The 26,953-nt window shown below is 39.6% G+C and overlaps 1 protein-coding gene across 1 annotated transcript in view; it reads right to left on the reverse strand.

Moving 5' to 3' along the window:
- Positions 1-10,295: 10,295 nt before the first annotated feature.
- Positions 10,296-26,953, reverse strand: part of NDNF (neuron derived neurotrophic factor) — a 51,105-nt gene continuing 34,447 nt past the window's right edge. The window contains exons 3-4 of the mRNA XM_055143228.1: positions 23,250-23,374; positions 10,296-20,617 (exon numbers count right to left, since the gene is read on the reverse strand). Coding sequence (XP_054999203.1) covers positions 19,224-20,617; positions 23,250-23,374 — 1,519 coding nt within the window. The 3' untranslated portion in view covers positions 10,296-19,223. The remainder of the gene's footprint in view (positions 20,618-23,249; positions 23,375-26,953) is intronic.

Raw genomic sequence — 26,953 nt, forward strand, 5'->3', positions numbered from 1 at the left:
TTTATTTTTATAAACTTATACTTGTAGACCTAAACAGTCTGTTGAATATGGCCTGGTAAGTTGAATTTGGGAAGAGATAGTCCAGGTCAAAAATAATAAAAATCATGGGAGTTGGAGAGATAGTATAGCAGGTAAGGCCCTGCGTGTGTCCTACCTAGGTTTGATACTATGGCACCTCATATGGCACCCCATGAGTCTGCGAGGAGTGATCTCTGACTGCAGAGCCAGGAGTAATCCCTGAGCACAGCTAGATTTCGCACCCCCTAGGAAGCCCCCCAAATTATAATAATTGAAACACTTGCAATGGCCTCAAAGCAACAAATTTTAGTTACCTTTTAGGGTCTATAATTGAGGCTAATAATGTAAATAACTGAGGGAAGAACAATATGAAGGGTCTCAGTCTTAAATTTCTGGCTCTTAGGTTCTACATATAGTTGAAAACGAACTCCCTTCAAATGTGGACTTCTGGGCAAGAGAGATAGTTATGAGATAAGGTTCTTGCCTTAAATACAGCTGATCTCAGTTTGATCCCTTAGCAATGCCTATATTCCTTTGAACACCACCTGGGTTACTCTAAACACAGACAGAAATCGTCTCTGGGCATAGCTGGGTGTGACCCAAATCAAACCACATTCTCCAAAATTGTAGATTTCACATTGATAAAATTTTCTACAGCTACAGTAACACCTTTCAAAGCTGTTTTGTTTAGTAGCATCTTTTTCTTTTTTCTTTCTGCATTTAAAATGATGAAGAGATATTTATTTGGGTTTCCACGTTCCGTTTTCTCTGTAAAACAACACTGTAGCCAAAAGACCCTAATGAAAGTTTCTCTGGGACAAGCTAAACAATGATCCAATAGGAATGAAAAACCAAACTAATGAGAAAATGATGTAAAAGACCAGCTTTCTGGTCTTACCAAAAGGATTTTAATTACAGAGAAATCAACAGTGTGCCAGCAGTCATACAGGAGTGCTGGCCATGCAAAATAACACCTTGGGGTAGAATGAATTGAAAGTAAATGGGCTGGAAATATTGGCTTTCCAAATGATCAACAATATGAGGGAAACACAGTTAATTTAGTGATGTATGCTGATTCCAGATTCCATGGAATCTTGTGATTCTTGTTTAATGGGACAATAATGTTTCATGAAAGATACTCTGGTCAGTTCTAGAAGGCAAATTCATACTCCATCCAGGCTATCATAAACTATTGCAAAACTTTCCCCGTGGATAAAAATAAATATTGTGTGTGTTATTCACAGTAGAAATAAAACATTAGTCTATATTTTATTGTCTACCTTCTCTTTTTTAATGACTCAATTTGGACAAAAAAATTTTTTTAAATTTTCACTTTAAGAGGACTTTTATTCTTTCTATATTCCTAATCCTTTCTATGTGGTGAAGAGTATCGATGAATTCTGATAAATGAGCTAATACACACTTATAACCAGCCCACTGGGAGAAGCCCCCAAAGGGTGATAAGCACCTGATCGGGTCATGTCTGTCATGAGTATCAGAATATTTCAACCTAGTAAAACAATGCAAAATAAAAAGGAAAAGAGAAACTGTTTTTAGTTTTGGTGACTAAATAGTAAGCCTTAGCTTTTATCACTATTTATTTTCCCTTCATTTAAAAAAATGTAATGATTATGATTTATCACATATTTACAATAGTGTTAATGTTTATGTTTTTTTTCTTTTTCTTTTAGGGTCACTCCCAGAGATGCTCAGGGGTTACTCTTGGCTCTTCACTCAGAAACTGCTCCTGGTGGTGCTTGAGGACTATATGGGATGCTGGGAATTGAATCCCGTTGGCCGTGTGCATGATAAACGCCCAACCTGCTATACTATGGCTCCAACCCCAATGTTTATGGTTTTGAAGTACACCATCACCCTACTTCACCACCCCCAGAATGCCCTAGTTTCTTCACTGGTGGATTTCTGTAATTTCTAGTCTGTCTTTTCATTCCCATTACCCCAATTTCATAATCTTGGCTGTGTAACCCAGGGCTAAGTCTATGTCACCATAGGTGAGTGAGATCATTCAGTTTTCTCCTTTCCCATCTGTCTTATTTTGCTTTATATGATATCCTATAGTTACACTCAAGTTGCAGCAAACTGCCAGATTTCATCTTTTCTTATAGTTGCAAAATATACTCTACAGCTTTTTTACCCATTCAGTGTTGCTAACATTTGGGTTGTTTCCATATCTTAGTTGTTGTACTAAGCGTTGCGATGAACATACATGTGTACATCTTTTCAAATTAATGTTTTCTTGTGTTTGGGGGAGGAAAACCTTTATGTTTCTACAGCAGGAAAAAATATTTTTTACACCAGTGATACCCTGGTTCCATGATTTGAACATTCTATTACACAACGAAAAATAAAAGAGAAACAGTCCTGTTGTGGAAAGAAAATAAGCCCTCTGTTTTGTTAACTAAGACAGAGTCTGACAATGTGTGACTTATTCTCTGGCCTTCTTTTCTTGTAGTTTGACCATATACAGGAACATGGCTTGGTTCATTAGGGTTTATGCTTAATGTGGCATCTGGGATATGAAGAAAAATCCTGTGATCAGAGACACACTTATCTTCAGATATGAGCTGAGCCTTGGTTTGCTTAACTAAACAACTTGTTGAAGGTGACCTTCAAGTAGATGGGGGAGCTGACAGTGAAACCAAGGTTGTCTTTAAACTTCTAATTTAAGATTTCCCTCCACACCCTTGGGAGAGAGGCATGTCAATACAGATGGTCTATATATATGGATTTCATTAGAAATATATCCACATATATGGATTTCATTAGAAGGCTCTACTTCCTCCCTGCATATAACACAAGTCTGTCTGCTGATCACTTAAGATGGTTCTGAGATGCAGCAGCTCTTGGCTCTGACAGAATATTTCGTAGTTGTTCTCTCTGCAACTCCCAACTGCCTTGTGACCTAGATTCTGGGGTATGAAGTGCCCAGGGGAAACAGATACGGAAAGAACATCAATCTTTTATATGTGTGCAAACATAAGAGTCAGGTCCATGGTCTAGTAATCCCTTAAAAAACAGGGCTAGTCATTTCCAACTCCTTTTCATGTTTTTATTTAAATATATATCTTCAGAATGAAAACTGCTTCTAAAGATTTGTATGCCTTTTTCTCCCATTCCCCCCAAGTGAAAATGTTCAGAATTCATAAATGAGCTGGGTTTCTCTACGGTGAATATACACTGGTAGTGCAGAAATTAGCAGAAACCTCCCAGGCATTTGTCTCAGTGATATTGTCAGAAAGTAAAGTTCACGAGACTACATTTTCCTGGAAGGCACCAATTACATCTGATATTTCCTTCTATACACCCAAATCACAGCAAGATTCCTGGTTGATTATGAGTACTCAATACATATGTATTTTATGAATGAATGAATGAATGAATGAGTGAAAAAATACTGGTTTAGAATGAATTATATGATCTCTTATTCTTTTAGAAAATAGCTAGTAACTGTGCAGTAGATATAATTAGTTAGATAGGGGTATAGTTATACCTTGAACATGCTGGTGTAATCACCAAAGAATAATTATTTTTCTTACATGAGACATGTGTTGGCAGCAATTCTCAGATTGTTCAAAGGCCATGAGACAACGTATTTTCTATTAATTTCTGGATATTGAGATTTAAAAAAATTTGTGACGTAATAGGTTTCTATATACTCCACGTTTAGCTCTTCTACTTCTAGTATTATATATTAGTAGAGAAAATTTGTTACAATTAGTGAGCCAACATTTATACATTATTATTAATCAAAGTCCATATGTTTTTGATATTTCCTTCATTTTTATTTAATGTCCTTTTATTTTCCAGAATCTTATCCAAGACACTACATTTAATCAACATGTCTCTGAGATACATCTTGGCTATGCTCTTTCTCACATTCTTATGTGTCATTTTTATGACAGTTTTGATCATTTTAAGGAGTGCTAGTCAGATCATTTGTATAATGGTTCTCAATTTGGAATCTGTCTGCTGACTTTCTTAGGATCAAGTTGAGATTGTGAGTTTGGAGGCTTAGAAAACCACAAATGTAAGGAACGATTTTGCCTCTTCATGTCAGGGTACTCATGTCAGGTCTCCAGATGACGTGTCACTGTCAACTCTGACTTAGCTACCTGTCTAAGAATTTTCAGGTTTCTCTGCTGTCTTTCCTCTCATGGCTCCCTTCCACCTCTCCATGTTCCGTATTGCTGTGCTTTGGAAAGAAATCCCTGTGCCGAATCCATTTGAGCAGAAGAGAGCCCGGTTCCTTCCAGTTCTGCTCATAGAGGTTTCTTTTTTGTTTTTGTTTTTGGGTCACACCCGGCGATGCACAGGGGTTACTCCTGGCTCTTCACTCAGGAATTACCCCTGGCAGTGCTCAGGGACCATATGGGATGCTGGGATTAGAACCCAGGTCGGCCGCGTGCAAGGCAAACGCCCTACCCGCTGTGCTATCGCTCCAGCCCCCTCATAGAGGTTTCTTTTCTTCTCTGTTTGTTAATATTTCATCCCCATGTCTGACCAAGCATATCAATAAACCCACGTAGTAAAGTTCATTATCATAAGTATAAGAATGACTTGTGGATATCTACTTTACACTTTGGGGTTCAATCCAAAGCTATATTAAATATGTTTTTGCTAAAAAAGTTCTAGGGTTCACCATTGAGAACTCTGCCTCTGGACTGCGGAGTGCCTTTGTCACACCTTTAGCAGGAGCCCAGAGACTAGCTCTTCCTTGCTACCGTGTGAGAACTCAGTCAGAAATTGGGACCCACAACCCTTCAGAGAACCGCACTAGAACTAGACCCACTGGCGACCAGACTTAGGACCTTTAGCCTTTAGAACTGTGAAAAATAAAGTTCCAGGCTTATAAAACACTCATACGGTTTGGTCTTGTGACAATCTGTACACTTTAAGGCATAAGTTAGGATTTGGGTTCTTGCTGTACTTTTTGCTACTAGGATGCCCCTACATCAAGGTTCTCTCAGCAGAGAGTTCATTTGTATAAATGAATGGATATATGCATATGACAATTTTCTCTGTTTGAGTGAAATCATTTGTACCTATATTGCAATGAACATAAGTCTCTACTGGAATCTATAACTCACTAAGATTATGACATGGATCATTCTGACTGCTTTGTCATTAAACTCCCATTCCAATGGTGAGAAAACCACTGTCCTAAATCTGCCATATGTTTATCTCATTGTTAATGCACATGTATAGCAATATCAGAATGACTAAAAATTATCCCCATGGAAAACAACTTTACCAACTGAACTACAGTGTTCATGTACAAATGCTTTCCCTCTTATTCCTATGAGCTCCCTTAGTTTCCAAAGTGAATAGCTCAGTACTTTCCCCCCTCAGATGAGTGGATAAAGAAACTGCAGTGTACAAACATAATATAATACTATCCAGTTATAAGAAAAGATGAAATCTTGCATTTCTTACAACTGGGATGAAATGGGAGGTTGTCGTATTAAAAGCAAAGAAGGATAGATATTGAATAATATTTCTTACATGTGGAATACGAAAACAAAAGCAAAGGGAATAGATGACAGCTAATAAAAATAAATCCTGAGAGTCTGCCAATAAGACTGAGTATGCCCAGCAGAGTGGTTGGGATGTGATTGAGAAGGGACCTAGGAACAAAGGTGCAGGGATGTTGGCACCCTGCTGGTGAGAGTGGTACAGTAATACTGTATGATTAAAACATAAATATTAACACTACTATACATCATAATACCTCAATAAAAATCTACGAAGGAAGTAAAAATATAAATATGTAGAAAACCCCAACTTAACGCTACAACTTTCAAGTGCTACATTTGAACATTTAAATGAAATGGCAAATTATAAGGGACTATATACATTGAAAATCTAACTTACGAAAAAACATGAAACCTAAGTAGGAGACAATCAATAAAAGAAAATAATTAGTGTCCATAATTCTCCAAAGGATAATGGAACCAGATGGCTCATAGGTGTGCTTTATCAAATACTCAAGAAGCCAAAAGCTTCTAATATCATATAAATTGTTCCTGAAGATAGAGAAGAAAATTTTCTGTTATTTTGTGACGCAGAGATAACCTTTATAATAAAAAACAAAAGCACTATAAGAAAGATAAATTAGAAGGTAATTCTCATTCTAGGACATGAAAGCATAAATCCAAGATGAATAGTTTATGGTTATGATAATATTCTATATATAACTTTGTAAATAGCTTTTATACTCTGCACACTTATATAAAATAATATTTTAAATGCATATAAAATTAGGACCAGATGTTGATATTAGCTGTATATTTTATCTTCTCTCCAAATGCAGATACAATATCATTTTTCATACACTCTCAAAAATTATTTTCCAATTCTAATGTATTCCTCTACTGAGCCTTTGATGGTAGCATCATTTTCCTTTTTATCAGTCATTTAATTTTACCAGAATCTGGAATGAGCACGAAATGGGAACCTGAATGGCATTCATTCCAGCTCTTATCAGAGGAAAAGGTCGTGACATTTAAACCCCGTATGACCTCATGCTGGACCTGAGTCTATACCGCCTTTTGTGTTATTTTCACCTAAGACAGAGCTGTTAGGGAGTCATCGGTGCAAATAAGACATTTCTAGCCTAGCACTCATTTATGGAATATAAAACAACATAATGTGAGACTGAATCCAAGGAAAGTAGACACAAGGGCAAGGAATATTGCTCCATAGTTGGAAGCCTGCCTTATGAGCTGGGGGAGAAGGCAGTTGAGATAAAGAAGGGATCACTAAGTCAGTGATGGTTGGAGGGATCGTTCAGGATGGGAGATATGTGCTGAAAGTAGGTAAAGGACCAAACATGATGGCCTCTCCGTATCTGTGTGGCAACCCATAATGTCCCAAAGTAGAGAGAGAGTATGGGAGAGTATGGGAAATTGTCTGCCATAGAGGCAGGGCAGAGGTAGGAGGAGGAGGTTCGGGTTGGCGGGGGGGGGGGGGTGCGGGGCGGGGAGGGCTGCTGGGGACATTGGTGGTGGAAGATGTGCACTGGTGGAGGGATGGGTGTATGACTGAAACTCAAACATGAAAGCATTGTAACTGCATCTCACGGTGATTCAATTAGAAAAAAAAAAAAAGACATTTCTAGTCTCACCCCAAATGAGAAACTATGGTTGAGACCTATATAGAGCAAAAAATCTACTTTGAAAGGATTTGGCTCCCGCTCTCATTAGATTAACTTGGGGTAAAGGTTTGTGGGAGTGACAGTAAAAGAGAATCTGGAGAACCTGCTTTTGACGTCACATTTCGGTCACATGCACCCAGTGTCAGTTTCCACATAAAATAACAGCTTTACTTGAGAAATGTCAACTTGATTATATGGAGCCGAAATACAAATCATCCCCAAAGTATTTAACATAAATGTTAACATAAAAATCACTTAAACTGGGCTTTAGCAGTGTTTCTTTAAACTAACATTTGATTATATTCTTAAAGTTAGGTGCATTAGCTCTTAAGCCCTATTCCATATCAAGGGTGAGCACTTCCAAAAAGAGGTTGATGAAGTTAAAGAAGGAGACAATGTCTGGAAGTATTTTACTTGTGTGAAGGAAATAAAAAAAAATTCTGACACTTGCTAAAATGTCGGGGCAGATTTTACTTGAAACTGAAAGTGTAAGGACTACTACACCAACGGTTTCCAGGAGGGGTGAGAGATTGGGCTCAACTCCAAACACAACAATAAGAAGTGAAGATTTATAGCCTGGGAGCAGGGTGGCAGAAGGGATCAGGAGATGGAGAAGTGCTATTCGAGTTTGGACATTCTTGCCAAAAATACCTGAAGAACTCACGCAGAAGGAAGAGAAAGGTGATAGTGGATAAGTTTGGTCAGTTACAAAGAGTTCTCAGGTATGCAATGTAGGAGATCCTGGCAGAAGTGACTCAGCGGTATTCTTGTAAAACTGGGCCCTAGAAGGCTAGACCCTTAAGATTCAGGTTTAAATGGTACAGGTGAGTCCAGACAGCGTTAGGTCAAGGAGAGGCTTTGTACTTATTGGGGAAAAAAGCGCCTTAGAATAGTGAATCTGGGAGAGGCAAATGATGGCTCAGACCACCTGAAGCTGGCCAAATGGAAGGGATGGGATATGGTATAGGAGGGAGAGAGGCCAGTGCTGTTTATTCATCCTGATACAGACTATACACATCTCAAGGGAATGTCTGGGAAGAACCAACTTTAAAGAGAAAGATCATACTGACATGGATTATAGATCAAAATGCCAAGTTAAAAAAAAATCAGTTCCAAACTGTGTACTTCGTACAATTCCATATATGATCAAAACAAATGTGTTCATAAATATTAGTTTACGTAGAGAAGAGAAGGAAAGCACGGGAATGTAAACAAAACTGATAAAAATAGCTTGCTTTGGGGTGGGGATGTCACTGAGCTACAGTGACAGAATTCAGGCTCTATATGTATGAAGATCTTGAGTTTTTAAAAAGTCCATTCTTCTGGGAATGAAACTAGAGTGAAGTCTCAAGTTTTGTGTTATATATTTTAGCAATATTGTAACATTCTTTAGTAATAGGATCTATATACAACCATACTCTGGGACCATCAGAGTTACCCTAATGTGCTCTGGAGGTCAAAGGGGTCTAGCCCAGCTAGGCATGAGTTCTACCACTTGAGCAATCTCTCAGAATTGTAAGGTTTTGGTTTTTGGGGTGTTTTTTGTTTTGTTTTATTTTGTTTGCTTTTTGAGTCACACCCAGCAATGCTCCAAGGTTACTCCTAGCTCTGTACTCAGGAGTTACTCCTGGCAGTGCTTGGGGGTCCATATGGGATGCCAGGGATTGAACCGGGGTCAGCTGTGTACAAGGCAAATGCAACCGCCCTACCCGCTGTACTATCGCTCTGGTCCCAGTTATTTAATTTTTGTTCTGTTTGAAAGCACATACAAAAGTGTTTAGGGGGCTGCTTCTGGCTCAGTGTTTGGGAGTCCCTTCTGGCAATGCTCAAGGGATCATACAATGCTGAGAATCAAATTTGGGGCTCCAGCCCTTCGTGCTGTATTCCTGGAACATCATTATTGACTGGAGCAGTAGCACAGCGGGTAGGGCATTCGCTTTGCATGTGACCACCTCGGGTTCTATTCCTCTGTACCTCTTGGAGAGCCCTACAAGCTACCGAGAGTATCCTGCCCGCATGGCAGAGCATGGCAGAGCCTGGCAAGCTACCTGTGGCAAGCTAGCATGGCAGAGCCTGGCAAGCTACCTGGCATGCTATTCGATAGGCCAAAAACAGTAACAACAAGTCTCACAATGAAGACATTACTGGTACCCGTTCAAGCAAATCGATGACAACAGTGCTACAGTGCTAATGAGGAAGAAACCACTTCAAAAGTGGAAAGGGGGCAGCAGGTTCCTCGCTTCTGCCAAACACGGACCTAGAAAGAGTTCAACCAAAGTTCATCACCGGAACTCACACCTACGTCACCAGCACACACCCACCGCAAGGCACTACCTGAATCCTGGTCGTCAGCTCCCTCCTTACCCATACAGGCCACAATCTTCACCGGCTTTCAGCCTAAAGCTCAGCCATCAGTGGGTAACTCCAGAAGTGTCAAGTCCTCAAGAAAAATCTGCACGGAACGAAGATTGTAAGTGATGAGGAGAGCATCAAAAGCAAATACTCAATGTGCTCACCAAGCAAGCATGGTGTTTTCAGTATTCAGTAAGCGTCCAATCAGTCTTCCAGTAAATTCATGCCGGTGTTTTGCATAGAAAGAGCAATAAGAGAATCTCACCGATGGCAGGGAACAAGCATAATCCCTTCTAGTGCTGGTTTTATCATAACCCCAAGGATCTGACAGAGCTGTGTGATGTGGAAGAAGTTACTAACCTCTCTGACCCTTTGATAATCAGTTCAATGCAGGAAATAATTTTAAAAATTATAATATATGTATATGTATCATAAGGAAACTTTTTCTTTTTGGGTCACACCTGGCAATGCACAGGGGTTACTTTTGGCTCTGCATTCAGGAATCACCCCTGACAGTGCTCAGAGGACCATATGGGATGCTGGGAATCGAACCCAGGTCGGCCTGTGCAAGGCAAACGCCCTGCCCGCTGTACTATTGCTCGAGCCTCATCATAAGGGAACTTAGCTCAGGTAATAAGCCTTATCTTAGAAAGTAACATATAGTGAAGGCCAAATAAATATTTGTTATTAGCAGAACTAGGTATGTCCTATCAAAACAAACAAAAACACCAAGAGAAAACGTTGCAAACATTAAAACACAATGTTTATTGGTATCATATTACAGACACATTATAGCAGATGTAAGTGTCACAGCAACTTTTATATAAGAACATACATCAGCAACTTCCCAGCAAAGGTGACAGGGAATAGTATAAGACACAATTAAAGAGGAATACTTCTATTCAGTAAAAGAAATCTAGCAATACTTTTTGAATGACTTCTTTTTGTTCTCCCATTCTCCACAGTGATTCATGCTGGGTATTGTTTGTTTCTAGAAGTCTGGGCTAGGTTTTGAGTATATTCTAATTCTGTCGCCCCAGTTTGTTTGTTTTTTTTTTTTTAACCAACCCAGTACTCCTTTATTCTCCTCCAGTAAAATTCTGCTTCTCTGAAAAGGGTTCAGACTCATATAAGCACAACTGTGAAGCCGTCTGCATTGGGACAGAGATGAACCCAGACTCGACTCACTCTGTGACCTTGAGCACATCAGGCAATTTCTTGATTCTTCAAGTTCCTTGCCTTTTCAATGAGAAAATAATGACTGTCTTCATCTCAGGTCGTTCTGAGGATTGAATAATGATATTTCAAATTCCTGGCGCTCACTGTGTGCTTAACGGTGGTTAGTTTCCCTGCCTTCCCAAAAAAGAATCTGAGAGATCATCACCCTTCTCATTTTGCAAATAAGAGAACTTAGTCCACTGGAGAGGGGCTGGGGGGGTGGGGTGGGAAACACGGGCAACCCCCCAGGCTTTCAACTGCTGTCCTTTCTCTTATGACTCTGGTGGAGGAGAGGAAACAGTGGAATCAGAAAGGATTCTTTCCCTCTTTTTAATATAGGTAAGCCACCAAGAGATATTTCAAGTAGGAGTAACTTTTATGAAACGCAATAAGCAGCCTAAGAACTGTTTTAAATCCTCGGAGATATTAAAAACAGAAGTTCTGTTCTTCCAAGATTTCCATAGCAGAACATAAGTATTTCGTATGCTTTGGCACCAAACCCTCCAGAACTGAGAAATTATTTGCACATTTCAACTTAGGCCTCCCGGAAAGCTTTGTCCGTGGAGTTGGCAAAGGAGCTGGCCTGCAGTTTGAGTGTAGAGTGGTGTGGAGGGCACAGAGCGGGGTTAAAAGCACAGCTCTCTGCTTTCAGCCAAGGAAACACACAGAGAAGGCCAGCAATGACATAGAAATGTCGTTATTCTTACCCTGCTTTTCTCTGTCCTCTTTCTCCATACCTGAAGAAAACTCAATGGATAACCCAAGAGAATCATGATAATGTGCACGTTGGAAAACAGGCAAAATTGGGCAACCTATAAGTTTGATGTTGGCCTTTTTACTTGAGAAAGAATGGTAAACTTTATTCAGCGGGAAGGAGGTATTCTATACTGCCATTTAAAGACACTTGGCCATCAAAAGCATCAGTTATTTCTTTAAAAACATGCTTTAAAATGATGTGTTTACCAAAATAAGACTGGTAGAATTTTATTTGGTTAATTTTGAAAGATATGACTCCTCCCCTCCTCAGCTATCCTCTCCCTCATATTTACTTCTCGAAGTAAAGTTCTTAAAGGAGCCAGGAAAAGCAGAAGCACAACAGATCACTCAGGCAACTGTGTGGAGACCACAATCCATGGAAACTCAACCACTGGCAATGAGCCATATCTCTGACCCAATCCAATGCTCTGAGCAAATTACTCCTTCAGTAAATGGTATCTACTGCTAACACTATTAAATGGTTAAAGCCACAAGGTAGCCCTCATAGAGTATAAATCTACAGAAGGACACAAAGTGGGTGAGACACATGCAGGGTCCTATGAAACATTTCTGTGACCCCTTACAGTAGCAAAGTGCTCCCAGAAACAGCCTATAAGCCTGGCTTTTGTGGAAAATTTCTAGCCTATGTGATAAAAGTAGCTGATATGTTGGTCATGTTTAATAGTCCTGCCTTCATGTTATAGGAAGGAGCAGATGCAATAGCAAAACCTCTAATTCTTGTATGTATTAATAGACTTGGTATTATTTAGTATAAACAATCTTTCTCAGGAGCAAAACTCTATCCATTATAATTATAGATATTTTGGGTTCTTGTCAAGTATATCTTAAAATAACTGTTTATATTATCCAGTGCCTCCATATTTATACAAGTTATTAGAAGGATTAGACCAAGGACAAGTAAAGATAAGAAGAGGCTATTAGAAAGGCTGGAGAGATAGTACAGCAGTTAGGGCGCTTGCCTTGCACATGGCTGACCCAGGTTTGATCCCTGGCATCCCCTATGATCCCTCAGGCCTGGCAGTAGTGATCCCTGAGCACAGTAAAAAGTAAGCTCTGAGCACTGCTGAGTATGGTCCCCAAACTAAGAAAAGTAAAAAATCTAAAAGAATATTTGATTCTTTCCAAATTCAAATAATTTAACTGGGATATTAATAATAGCAGGTATATATGCAAAAAAGGAGAAACTAGAAGGAAATATTTGGAAAATGCTTCTCAACAGCAGTTTCTGATAATAATATCAAAACAGAGTAGCACATTTATAACCTCTCTCTAGTTATCTTTTTTTCTAGGAATTATTTGGTTTGTACTTTTTGTCTCAATTCAAAATTTAGAAAAATGTTAGGGGGGGAAGTATTTCAAATTCCAAACTCTTGTAACATAACCACATTTTGAGGGGAGAGTGGGGTGGCTGTTCAATGTGTCTCTGACTTAAAGCCTCCAGACTGTAATTCTAACAAGCTTCAAGAGGTCTCATACTTTCTGGAAAGATCTATTCTGTTGAAAATGGAATGATGAGCTATATTCATTCTTCCTTTTTTTTAACTAAATTTTTTTTCTAGTACATGGTGCCCTTTCTGTACTACTTCCCTACCTAACAGTTGTGAGATGGCCTTAGGTATTAAACACTTCCACCTTAGAACCAATTAATTTTTTTTTAGTAGCAATAAAGAGTTTCTGTTTTTTGACCCCTTGAAAGAATATTTTAAAACATCTTTGAAACAGATATATATCTATTTGCATACAAACAAAGCAAATATAAGTAATTTCATCTTTAGCTTTAATTACTAACTGTGTTTCCAAGAGGTTGAAGATGGGGTGGGAATTGTAAATAAATAGAGCTGAAAATAATTTTGCCCTGATCAATCATTCCTAGAAAAGCAGATATCTATCACTAGGATATAGTTTTAATAGAGAGATGATGATCAAGACCAACTTTTGACTGTAAAGTCAAATGTAAGACAAAGTCTTCAAATCATAAAGCTATACTAGATTTCTCACTTCTTTTGATCTCTCGGGTTTTACAAAGAAAGAAGTGTGCTGAAACTATACTACTTTTCTTCCAATGTCCATTTCCTCTCACTCCTTTTTTCTTGCCTACTTCCTAATTTTAAAACAACAACAAAGCTCAAATCCTAAACTACTGTCTGTTTTATTTTTTTACTAAATTTCTCTAGGGAGAACACAATAATGAGTGTGTCTGATGCCTCCCAGTTCCTTCAGACAACTACAAACAGCGGACAGCTGAAATCTGCCAGTGGTCACTTCACTCAGTCCTGGAGAGAGAACCAAAGTCAAGTTTCCAGCTGATTTTATCTCTATCACACCATATCAAACTGAAGAAGAAATTGTCTGGAGGTGCTCCAAGGGACCTCATTCTTCAAGTTATAGATCAGTTTCTGTTGTGTGTTTTTTTTCCCCTTCTGTTTTGCTTTGAAGTCAGCCAGTGAAGAGAGACAAGAAGGGAAGGGAAAACAGATGATCGCTCAGAAAAGATCCTGAATGGTTTGGGGGCCATGAAATCCCTTGAATTACAATAAAAAATACATGCCTGCCTAGTTAGAGGTTCATTAAGCCCCTTGAATTTTGATTTAAAAATATGCCTGTATTGCTGGGTCTAAGGAAGCTTAATTCTAGTTTTTTTGAGGAATGCCCATATTGTGAGACAAGGACTGTAGAAACAGGAGGATTGGTCCTGGCTGATAACCTGCCTCAGTTGCTGGGGGAGAAGGTAATTGAGATAGAGGAGGAACCACCATGGCAATGATAGTTGGAGATGATCACTCTGGATAAGAACTGCATGTTGAAAGTAGGTAAAGGAACAAACATAATAACCTTTCAGCATCTGTATTACAAATCAGAATGCCCAAAAGGGGGAGAGAGAGACAGACAGAATGTGAAAGAGAGAGTGAGAAAGAGAGAGAGAATTAAAGTGAGAAAGAGAGAGAAAGAGAAAGAGAGAAGAGCAGGTTGGGGGGTGAGAAGGGAGTGGCAGGAGTGAAACTGGGGTCACTGGTGGTGGGAAATGTATATTGGTGGAGCTATGGGTGTTGGAACATTGTATGACTAAAACCTGATCATGAACAGTTTTGTAACTGTATCTCTCAATAAAAAAACAACTATGTGCATACAAGCCTACATACATACATGTTGTTTTCATAAAAAAATCTCTGTACATTACAATCAAGAACTGTTAATCTGACTTCAACTCTAAGATCTGCCTAAGTAATTTCTGATATTTTTGTTGTTCATGTTGGTTTGCTTGGTTTGTGGCCCATACCCAGTAGCACCCAGGGCTCAGTATTGGTTCTGTCCTCAGGATCCCTGCTGTGGTATTCAAGGAATTGAACGGGTGGCGGGGATTGAACCAAGGTTGGCTGTGTACATGACAACCTGCTATACTATCTTTTCAGCCCTTTCACTGTTACTGTCACTGTCATCCCATTTCTCATTGATTCGTTCGAGCAGGCACTAGTAACGTCTCCATTGTGAGACTTGTTGTTACTGTGTTTTGGCATATCCAATATGCCACAGGTAGCTTGCCAGGCTCTGCCATGCGGGAGAGATACTCTCAGTAGCTTGCCGGGCTCTCCGAGAGGGGTAAAGGAATCGAAACCAGGTTGACCACGTGCAAGGCAAACGCCCTACCCGCTGTGCTATCGCTCCAGCCCTTCAGCCCTTTCATATAGTCTTATACAGTGTAGGGACCCAGGGGCCCATATGCAAGTTTTAAATTGAGGTCACTTCATTTCACTTTCTAGAATACTAAAACTAAATACTAAAAACTGTTCTCTGCAAATGTATTCTGAGTAGCACTGTAGCACTGTCGTCCCTTTGTTCACTGATCTGCCCAAGCGGGCACCAGTAACGTCTCCATTGTGAGACTTGTTGTTGGCCTATCGAATACACCACAGGGAGCTTGTCAGGCTCTGCTGTGCGGGTGGGATACTCTTGGTAGCTTGCTGGGCTCTCCGAGAGGGACAGAGGAATCGAACCTGAGTCGGCCGCTTGCAAGGCAAATGCCCTCCTGCTCTCCTGCTGTGTTATCGCTCCAGTCCTACCTACCTACCTTGGACTGGTATTCTGAGTAAGAAAAATAAAGAATGCTCATGTCTGTTCCAGCAGTTTAATGCATTCTTCAATGCGTGCTTTAAAAATTCGCTGTCTGATCAAGAATACTGTCTATTGTAATCTTTTGTAGTTTCTGATGAGCTTTAGATTAAGAATGACAAGGCTAGAGCTGGGGAGACACTCCTCAATGGGCCCGAGCACACACTTTTCATGATACAGCTCTGGGTTCTATTCCCAGCACCAGATGGTCCCCGAACACCACCAGGAGAGAAACTGAGCTGAGAGCAATCTCCGAGTTCCACAAAAACCAAATTTGTATGCATGTGTGTATGTGTGTGGTGAGTGTTAGGTGTTGTGTGTGTTATTAATAAAGCAATTACAGCGTTGTGATACTGCTCTTATAATCTCAAGTTGGTGCAGCACGCAAACCTATGGGTAATTACTTTTCTCTTTAAAAGTAAGAAAATAACTAAATTTTTTGGACAGGTTTGTAGTTGATAGGTATAGCTTATATACACTACCTTAAGGAAATCTTAAATGTCTTTAAGAAAAAGTTGCTTTGGGCCTGGAAAATAGCAAGGAGTTGGAGCATACATTCTGCATGCAGGTCTTGTTTCCAGCCTCACATAGGTCCCAGAGCTGTGCCAGGTGTGGCCCAAACAAAACAAAACAAACGTAACAAGGGTAAATTTTTTAAAAAATCATTTCAATGAGAGAAAAGATTTTCTTTTGGAAAATACTGCTACGTACTTTTATTTCTCCCAAGGAATATGTGATTTATATTCTGGTAAAGATTTTAGAGTCTGGGCAATCCCATACGATAGATGTTTCACATAAGATAACTTAATTTTTATTTCTCTGGTCTTAAGTTTCTCTTTGTACTTAAAAAACAAAGATGGTGAACTTGAACTAAATATCCTCAAAGATTTCTGCTATCTTAATGATAATATGGCTCTCCTTCCTAGTACTTTTATTAATTTAGAATAATCCTTTTTTCCCCCTCCCTGAGTTCACATAAATGCTCCTAAAATACATATACATCAGTACATAGGAGATTTTTTGCTTTTTTAAATCATTTCTTTTCTCTTTATTTATGAGTGATAATTTTTACCATGTGTACTAAATTTTGCTATAATTTAAAAACGTCAAATTTCACTGGGGCTATGAAAGAATTCTCCAGGCTATGTAGAAAGCAACATCACAGCTGTCTGAAAAGTCAGCATGGTTAGGTTGGCTTGGCCTGGTTCCCAGGGTTTTCCAGGCATTAAGCAATATCTGAGAATTAAGTCCATCACCTTCAGAAGCTGCACTACTAACTCGCTGAATCACTGTAGCCCCGTTCAGCACATTGCTCTCTCATAATATATATAGAGTAATCTGAGAAAGCTGATTCTCCTTCCAAAGGCACCACATTCATAACTGAGGATATAACGTCTCTGGGATGCTGTCAATTTAACATTCTTCTGCTAAAACTGGTTGGATACATGACCATTGGATACATGTTTTTTAAAAATTTTAAGAATATATAAAAATTCTCTTTTTCTTCCAGTGTGGGGGTGGGGAGTATAGGGACACACCAGTAGTTCTTGGGGCTATGTAATAGAGCCTCAGACTGAACCTGCGTCAGTTACATGCAAAGGAAGCACATAAACCCCTTTTGGCTGAGAATGTATTACAATTATTTAAATGTTTCACTATTTTGTACACACTTGCTCAATTTTGTTCTGATACCTAAGCAGAAGAGTTGCATAATACATTTCCAAGGGGGCACTTTTTTCCTAAGGTAAGTAGAGTATCTTTCATAGGACAACTAACCATTTTACCTGAGCCACAGTGAACATACACTCCACAGGAAAGCTGCTGATACATGTCCACAGGGGCCTCTTGGGGGGGGGGGGTGCCAGGATTCAGAGATCATTGTACATGTTAAAGAATTTTATATGTTCTGGGATTGAAGAGATAGCAGAGCAGGCAGGGTGTTTGCCTTGCATGCAGCTGACCTGGGTTCAGTCACAGCATCCCATATGGTCCCCTGAGCACTGGCAGGAATAATTCCTGAGTGCAGAGCCAGTAGTAACCCCTGGGCGATTCTGGGTGTGGCCACAAAACAACAACAAAAAATTTAATCTGTCCTCACTGTGGTCACAGAAACATGTTGTCATTTAGAATAATATTCTACAATAAGATTCTATAAGATTCTACGAAGACCTTATGGCGCATTGTCGAGGGTATCATGCAATGTCATATGTACCAAACTATCACAGTCCTATTTTATATACGGGAAATGAAGACAAAGGGAGCTAGTAGATTTTCCTAAAGTGAGTCCACTAAAGTGACAGTAAATTATTTTTCTGAATCCTGGTTCAATATTCTCATATTATAGCATATATTGAACCTGTGGATAATGAAGCTATTAAAAACTGCCTATTGGGTGAATCTTTGATAGATGACTTGTTATCGTTGGCCTAAATTTTATCTTATAGCTAAGTTAGTTTTTAAAATTCATGAAAAACCATAGTAATAAGTAGCAGAAAACTTTATGTTACAAAAACAATAGCATCTGAAGTGTTCACCTGACTAAAGCCCTAATTGGTTGTTGCTAAGTTGCTTCGGATAGAAATTAAAATAAATATTTTGCTAATATTCAAGCAGATCAGAAATATTTTGAAACAAATGTACACTTAAAAATAGAAGTGAGGTACATTTTTTTGGTAAGTCCTATTTGTAGAATATTTATCATGCAACAGTGCTTGGTTTGTCCTATTCTATATCCATGGGAGTTCATTCCACATGTAAAGAAGTGTTTGCTCCTATTCAATGTCAAAACACAAATTGTAATAACCACCTCTAACCACAGTAACTTTAGAGAATTATACCATGCCTTTTTAAGAAAGGGGTGAACGCTGATGCCAAGTGCCATAGGTGAAGTTTGGAGGACAGAATAGAAATTGAATAAACCAAGGGAACTATTGGGTTAATGAACAGTATATAATCTAATATCTTTAATTTTATGTACATGAATATAATGTATGCCAACTTTGTACATGAGATACATACAGTATTTAAACATTTTACTCAACAGATAAGAATTTACAATAGCAATATAACAGACTAGAGGACAGTCCACTTAATATACTTAAGATTAGATCTTTGCTTTAACAGGAACAAAATTTAATAGTTTACAATCGTAGAAACACTGACAATTAAAACATGACTTTATAAAATAATTTATATATATATCCTAGCATCTATAGAGAAGAATGATTTGCATTTGAGGGTGTGTGCAATGAATGGCATATTTTTAATTTTTAAGTAAATAAAATAATTTAGAAGCAGTTCATGCAGTGGTCAAAGCAAGGGATGGCAGTTCCTTCAAGATGTGTTCTAGTTTAACATTGAGGGGCATCAGACACACACTAGGTACCACAGGGGCACACGAGAACAAGTCTCCTCCAACAATGACACGGAAACATCAGTCTTCGCAAGCTGATATCCTTCTTTCCACAGCACAAGTACAGGTCACAACTTCTCTCAGCTGTGGGAGTAGTCAGTTTGTCCTCAAAGTGATTTCATGTCTATTCTGGAGTTCTACGTCATACCTCTCAACACAAGGTAATTAACAGAACTTTCGGGTTTTCACAACCTTACTCTGATACTTCACAGAGTGCCCCCCATGTCCTATGACATACACATCCAGCAGGTAAGATTTTCCAGGCTGAAGGCCTTTAATTGTTTCTGTGGTCACTGCTTTTTGCAGGTTTTGACTGTGGAAATATTTACAGAGGACCTTTTCCGATTTCTTTCTCGTATCTGGTCCTAGGCATTGGTTTTGTTCTCTTTTCTTTTGATCTTCGTTGTAATTGTCATCCACTTCCTTTTTGTAGATGCAAAACTTGTTTCTTTCCTGAGTGCCCAGCCAGGCAATGGTGGCCGAGGAGCAGGTGCGAAGCTTGTCGAAGGCCTTGATTCGTGTGTCTTCGGGCAGTGCGGGAAAGGACTGCTTACTAGGCCTTGTGGTTGCCAGAATTTTCAACATGGAGGCGCCTTTCCTGTTTCCTTTCAGTCGAATGAGATATTTTGCTTTTGGTTTTCCCCTAAGCTGAAAATGCCGAATGCCTTCCACGTTCTGAGACAGAAGCAGTTTCCCATCTCTTCTCACCTGGATTTGGACAGCGTCCAGACACGAGTGAATAAAGAAGGTGACTTTCTGATGAGAAGATACTGGTGCAAACCGGAGAAACTTGGTTCCTTTCCTTTTCACAAAGACATCTGTAACCTTCCCATCCTTGAGCTCCACAGTCTTCTGTTTTGCCTCTTCCTTGGTCCTGGCAAAGGTGCCCACGTAAGCAGTACTCATGTTGGTGTTGGTGTTGACCATGAAGACATCAAAGTAATATTGTGTGTCAGGCTTCAGATCCGAGATGGTGAAGAGGTTCTTGTTTCCTATGCAGATTTTCTGAATGTCCACCTTGGGCCTAGGGTAGATGTGCCGTCCCATCTTTTGAGGAGGCTTTGAGAGGAAGCTACGCTCTTTCCCCAGGTGTTCGGAAGGAAATCCAAAGTGGGCAAAGTCAAAGGGACTGAAATCCAGACCAGGTTTGGGTGCCAGCATAAACGCATCATCTGCACTCAGTTTTGCTTCCACTGCACAGAGGCTTTTGAAATTATGTTCTTTGTTGATGACCACGCAGTACTGGATGGGCTGTTTCAGCAAAGAGGCTGTGGGACTCGGTTTCCAGGCCAAAGTGATGGTTGTGCGTCCCAGGGAGGTCACGTCTACTCGTGGGTCATAAGGTAATTCGGGGTAGGGCTGATCAGACTCTGGTGTCGTGGTGGCGTAAACTTTGAAATGGGTGTCTTTCTCTGTTGAGAGAAGATCTAACTGATACAAACCAGATGGAGAACTGGAAGATATGAAATATTCCACATCGTTGCCTTTGTAGGAGAATAGTTCTGTCCCTTCCTCATTAAGGATCTGCTGTTTCTGCTGTTCCAGAGGCTCTGGATCTCCTGGAAGACACAGAAACACAGAAATACAGACTACAAATCAAGAGCTGTGCTGTCCTTGACAATCTTAAACTATGCTTTTGAGACTTCCTTTTATATTATGAAAATGATTCAGAATCTCAGAAGAAAATTGGAAAATGGAGAAAAGGAATCATGTTTTTAAGAAATCATTCCTCTATGAACTACTTTGGTTTATTTTCTTCCGGTCTTATCTTTCACATATTTGCATGGAATGAATTCTAGGTTTCAGTCTTTTCTATGCCTTAATATATCTTTTACACAAGCATGTGGGTTCTGGGGAAATCTCCACTCTTATTTTTAAAAAGTTTTATTCATCTAGGGGAGGGCTTCCCCAACTCTGCAGGCAGGCCTAATGATTCTGCGATTCTGGGTCTACCAGAACGACACCTGATGGTGCTCAAGAGACCATTGGGTGTGAAAGATTGAATTATCCTTGGGGACTCAACTTGGGATTCAACATACAGGGCATGTATTCTAGCCCTGCACATTGGCTCTCTGGCCCAAACTTTCATTTTTGAATACTATTTTTTCTCACTAATACCATGTTATCAAAGTAATTCTGTAGGTCAATTTTTGACCATTCTAAAGAGGCTTTTATGCTTAGTAAGATTTCTCAAAATTTATATGGTTTCTTCAGCATAGATTCCAATAAGTGAAATTCTAAGTCAATGATTAATCTTTATTGCCTGTCTGTTTGCCAAAAACTACTCTATTAGTTTATATTGTGTGTGAAACACTACGCTAATTTCAATTTTGTTGGTAGAATGAGATAATCTAGTTAAAATATAGAATATAATGCATGGGACAGGACTGATACAATAAAGGCTTTTAGTGTATAGACCACATGTTTTGAAACAATATGGGGAAGCATTGAAACCAAACTAATGTTACCCATATTTGGTCACTGTTAATACTGGATATTGCACAGATAATGATGTGTAGGCAAGTTTTCAAGACCTGATGTAAGATTTTGTAGTCAACGATGTAGGTAGAGAATGCGGAAGGCAGAATTTCATGTTCCCAACCATGAGATTAACAGTTATCACAGTTACTCATTTTCTCCAGGGCCTCTCATCCTTCCACAAGTAACCGGTATGTCCCATAGTTCCAAGGTGCTCTCATCACTGCCAATCCTGAAGGCACCAGCTTCAATGCTTCTCCCCATTCAGCTATAATGCCTTGGTCCTGAAGGGCGCAGCATCACTCTAGGGCCTCACATGGGTGCTTCTATTCATCTCTTTAAATTTTGTTATTTCCCTTCCTTCTTCTGCATGTCTGAAAATTTGGAGGGCCACCCCCCGCACTGCTCAGCGTGGTGTTCCTGGGCGGTGATAAGGAGACCGTTTTGGGGATCAAGCCCAGGCCTCCTGTGTGCAAAGCATGTACTCCAGCATGTCAAGCTATCTCTCTGGCCCTGCATCTTTCTTTTATAAACGCACAATTTTTACTAAAGTGATATTGGTTTATAGTATATAGATTTCAGGTATACATGACCATAAACTCACATCTGCAGGTAGAACACTAAATTTGTCACTAAAAGTATAAATCCATCCGTCACCATATGATTAAACCTTTTTCAGATGGACTTATTCATCCCATTTCCCTCCCCTTTGTGAATCACCAATTCTATTTCTGATAGTCTAAAAGTTTTTGTTTTATTAATTTATTCACTTTGTTTCTTTATGTATCATATGTATGTAAACATAGTATTTATCTTTATCCACTGACTTTTTTTTAACACCCATTGATGCACAGTGGTTACTACTGGCTATGCACTCAGGAATTACTCCTGGCGGTGCTTGGTGGACCATATGGGATGCTGGGAATTGAACCTAGGTCGGCCGCGTGCAAGGCAGATACCCTATCCGCTGTGCTATTGCTCCAGCCCCATCCACTGACTTATTTCACTAAACATAATTCCTTTTAGGTCTGTCCATGTTGTTGGAAATGATAGGATTTCCTTTTTTTTTTTTTGGTTGTAGAATAAAATTCTGTTGTGTAGACATCATTCACTCATTTCCCCTTAGGAACTTAGGTTGTTCGTACTCTTGGCTATTATGAGTAACGTTACCATGGTCATGAGGATGCATGCTTTTTTTTCCCCCTTAAGTTACATCTCCCTTAAATGCTTAACCAGCTCTCCTGCTGATACAGTTCTTTTAATTTAGGATTTTCAGTGGTACTAAATGGTCAGTTTTGCCTCTTGGTGTTTCCACCCTTTATTCCCAAGGAATAAAACGTTCTTAACCTTGCCTGCATAGATTAAGGATTTTTCATTCCCAATGTCTAGACCACACTCCACAGCAACTAAACAAGGGACTTTGGCAAATAGGATCTAGGCCTTAGAACTATTTCAAGCTCCCAGTAGTGGTCCCAAAGTTCAGGCAAATCTGCACACCTCAGCCAGGGGGCTAGTGTTTCTCCCTGTCCCTTATTCCTTCAGTCCCTTCTTCTGACCTTTTAGTTTAATCAAGGTCACAGTTACCTGATGCCATGCCTCATTTCCTCATCTCCATCCCAAACTTTAGCTTGATCTATGCTACCTGTTCTGTGTTTTTTCACTAACAAGTGGCGATTTCACTGGAAGTGTTGGGAAAGATCTACAGCTCCTTACCTGAGCCTTCGCCACTGCCCTCCTCTGGCAGCTCCTGCAGGGTCAGAGTCCACTCCAAAGGCGCATCACAGGGTGTCACAGTGACGGACAGTGGAGTGTTGTCCTCTTCAACCACAAAGAAGTACCTGTGTGAAAGAGGACCGGTTCAGACCGAGATCAAGTGTTGGAACACTTAAAATCAAGACCCAGGAAAAAGGTTTTGTTCACTGAACAGAGCAAAGGAGCAGGCCATTAGGCATAAAACCTGGCTGGCTATTCTAGGAAATACGTTCAGCATTAATTGTAGAAGTTCTGCAACCAGATTTACCGTGAGTGAAGTGTGAAATAATGAAACGATGCTGAAGCAAACATAATTTAAGAATCAACAACTACCTGTTCCAGCGTGTTATTTGACATAGTTCCTGCCACTGGAAAGTAAGTTACAAGCCAGAAGAATTTCCCAGTATGGGGACCCAGAGGTACTATGCTTTCCATAAATTTAGGGTTAAATCTGTAAGTTATCCTGAGGGTTTGTGACATAGTCACCAACTATTTCTAAAGATCATTTTCACAGCAACCGAAGTCTTAAGTGTTGGTCTTTGACAAAGTAACACTGTATTTATTTATTTATTTATTTATTTATTTATTTATTTATTTAACAGCTTTTCCATTCCCTAAGTTTGGGAGGTTGGGTCATACCTTGGTCGTGCTCAGGGGCTATTCCTAGCTCTGTGCTCAGGAGTGACCCCTGGTGGTCTTGGGAGACCAGAAGCATTTTGGGCCTGGGTCAGTAAAGGCAGGCGAGAGCCTTACTCCCCATACTATCTTTTCTGTCCTCCAAATTTGAGGGGGGATGGAGAGGAGGGGTTGGTTGGTTTGTTTCCATTTTTTCAAACTTTATCGAAACACTGTGGTTTACAAAGATGTTCATGATACAGTCGTTTGAGGCATTCAATGTTCCAACACCAATCCCACGACCAGAATGATTTTCCCTCCACTATTGTTCCCAGATTCCCGCCTGCCTCCCAAGCCTGCCCTTTTTATCAGGCACAAAATAATTTACTTTATGCTGCCTGTTATAACAAAAATGGCTAATGGAATTATGAAAAAAATACTTCAGTAAAAGATTTTTTTTTTAATTGTTACATCTCACTATGGAGTCAGGAAAGCCTGAGAGTTTATTAAGCTGTATGTTACTGCTAGTTTAGGCTTCCGTGTCACTGTTTTTGTTTATTGAGTTTACTTAGTTGGCTTCTATGCTACTTTCCTATCTAATTGGATGTGCTCCTACTTGCTCCAACATTTTTGAATAGAGGTAACTATCATTTGCAATGCATTTTTAAGTGTAAATATATGTCCAAGGATGGAAAGAGAAACTTCTTTATCATTTTTTTCCCTGACATTTCCAGATGAATTAAACAACCTAGTGATATGTGTGTATAGGGGGGTGTCATACTGGGAATCAAACTTTACATATGCAAAGGCACACACTCTATCACTTGAGCCATAACCCACTCTCCTCAAAGTATTTTTTAAGGGCCTGGAGAGACAGTACATCTGGTAAGATCCCTGCCTTTCACATGGTCTACCTGGATATGAACTCTGGCACCCCAAATAGTTCCCCAAATCTCACTGTTGCCCAAGGATGTTCACTGAGCATAGAGTTAGGAGTAAACCCTGAGTGCCGCTAAGTGTCACTCAACCTCCCTGCCCCCTTCTCATTTTTTTAAAGGAGAATAAAAATATTGCCTAACAGAGCAGTGTCATACAGTCTTAGTGGACAACACTCAGATGATTTAATTATCTTTCAAAGTTTATCATCTTGTAAATGAGCAAATGATGGTTTCAGTTCTATCAAGCCTAGAGTAGTTCAATGATCCTATGGCAAAGAAGAAGGAAATTTTACCTCCTGTAGATTATATGTCCTGGGATCTCTGTTTCTCCACTTTCTCAATATTAACCACACTCAGCTCGAACTGCTTATATATGGTAACTCGCAAATTTATATGGTCAGTCTGAAATTCTAGATAAAATTATTTGCTTGCCATCTTAACTGATATGATGGAAATTTTCAAATTTAAGATCACTATCACTGTCATCCCACTGTTTATCAAATTGCCTGAGCAGGCGCCAGTAACATCTTCATTTGTCCCTGTCATGTGCTTATGTAGCCTGATGGCATTTGCTCGCTCCAGGAACATGAAGAGCACGTTGTTGTTACTGTTTTTGGCATATCAAATACACCACGGGTAGCTTGCCAGGCTCTGCCATGCAAATTTAAGATATTTACTCTAAAATCTTGATTCTCTCCCCTACTTAAGCTTCCTCTGAAGTCTATCCTCTCTCAGTAAATGACAGCCCCAATCTCCCAGGACAAACATTTTAGAGTCATGTTTCCTTTTTCCTCTTAACTCCACACAGACAGACATTTTTTACTCCAACTTTGCAATCATATTGAGAATCCATCATCTGGTCCCATTTTCCCTGTCTACACCTAATTCAAACCACCATGACTTGTAGCCTGGACACTGTAGTGGCCTCCCGACTGATCTACAGTTTTCATCCTTGACTGCCCCCCCCCTTAGTTTATATAATCCCTTCTACAGGGTGATCCTCGAATACACAGCAGATTATAACTTGCTCAAAACCCTCCAAGGGTACAGAGTAAAAGTCATATTCTGCACAGTGATTTGGATCTCCAGTTAACCTCTACACTATTTTCCTCATGCACTGCCTACTCCTTTGCTCAGTTCCTCCCTGTCTTTAAAACAAATGTTAAACGCTAGATTCAGGACCCTTGCTATCATGCACACTGTCACCTTCCTGCATATAAAGGATTTCTCATCTTCATTATTCTTCAATATCTGTCAACCCAATACCTGTAAATTCCTGTGTATCTTTTAATTTTTCCATCTTCATTGATAAAGATTTGAAGACCAAAATATGTGGTGCCAAATATGGAGCCAGGGTCAGCTACGTGCCAGTCAAGCACCCTAACTCCTATACTATCACGCTGGACCCAACCCTTAATTCTGAATTGATTCTCTTATACATCCCCAGAGTCCTAGGAGGAGATTTTTTTAAGTCCTAGACTTTTTACATTGGGTCTTCATTTCAATTTGTGTAAGTGTATTTGTAATAGTTTTTGATTTATGCCTTTTCGTTCCACAAATGGACCACTTGGGCATTTCCTATATAATTTTATTATTCATTAGAACAGAATTTAAATGATAGATACTTAATAAATATTTTTGGGGGGTCACACCCAGCGATGCTCAGGGGTTACTCCTGGCTTTGCACTCAGGAATCACTCCTGGAGTGCTTGGAGGACCATATGGGATGCCGGGGATTGAACCTGGGTCGGCCGTGTGCAAGGCAAATGCCCTACCCGCTGTGCTATCGCTCCGGCCCCCTTAATAAACATTTTTGAGTGAAAGAGCTGTCAAATCAATTAAAAGAGGCTCCTGAAATCTAATATTATTGTTACTGTTCTAGCTTAACAGTATTTAAACCTACTGTTTCTATTTTAACATAATACAAACTGGAGGTTTATTGCAACTTATCTAAACCGAGTCTAAAAGAGTAATTTCTTTTTTTTTCTTTCACCTCCCCCCCTGCTCCCCAGCCCCCCACCCCACCTGTGTAGTTGATAAATTTCACTTTACTTTCTCTAAAAGAGTAATTTCTTGTTAAGGGCATATTTTGTGAGTTTGCTGATAAAGAAA

This window comes from Sorex araneus, chromosome 6, assembly GCF_027595985.1.
Source record: "Sorex araneus isolate mSorAra2 chromosome 6, mSorAra2.pri, whole genome shotgun sequence".
NCBI classification, from domain to species: domain Eukaryota; kingdom Metazoa; phylum Chordata; class Mammalia; order Eulipotyphla; family Soricidae; genus Sorex; species Sorex araneus.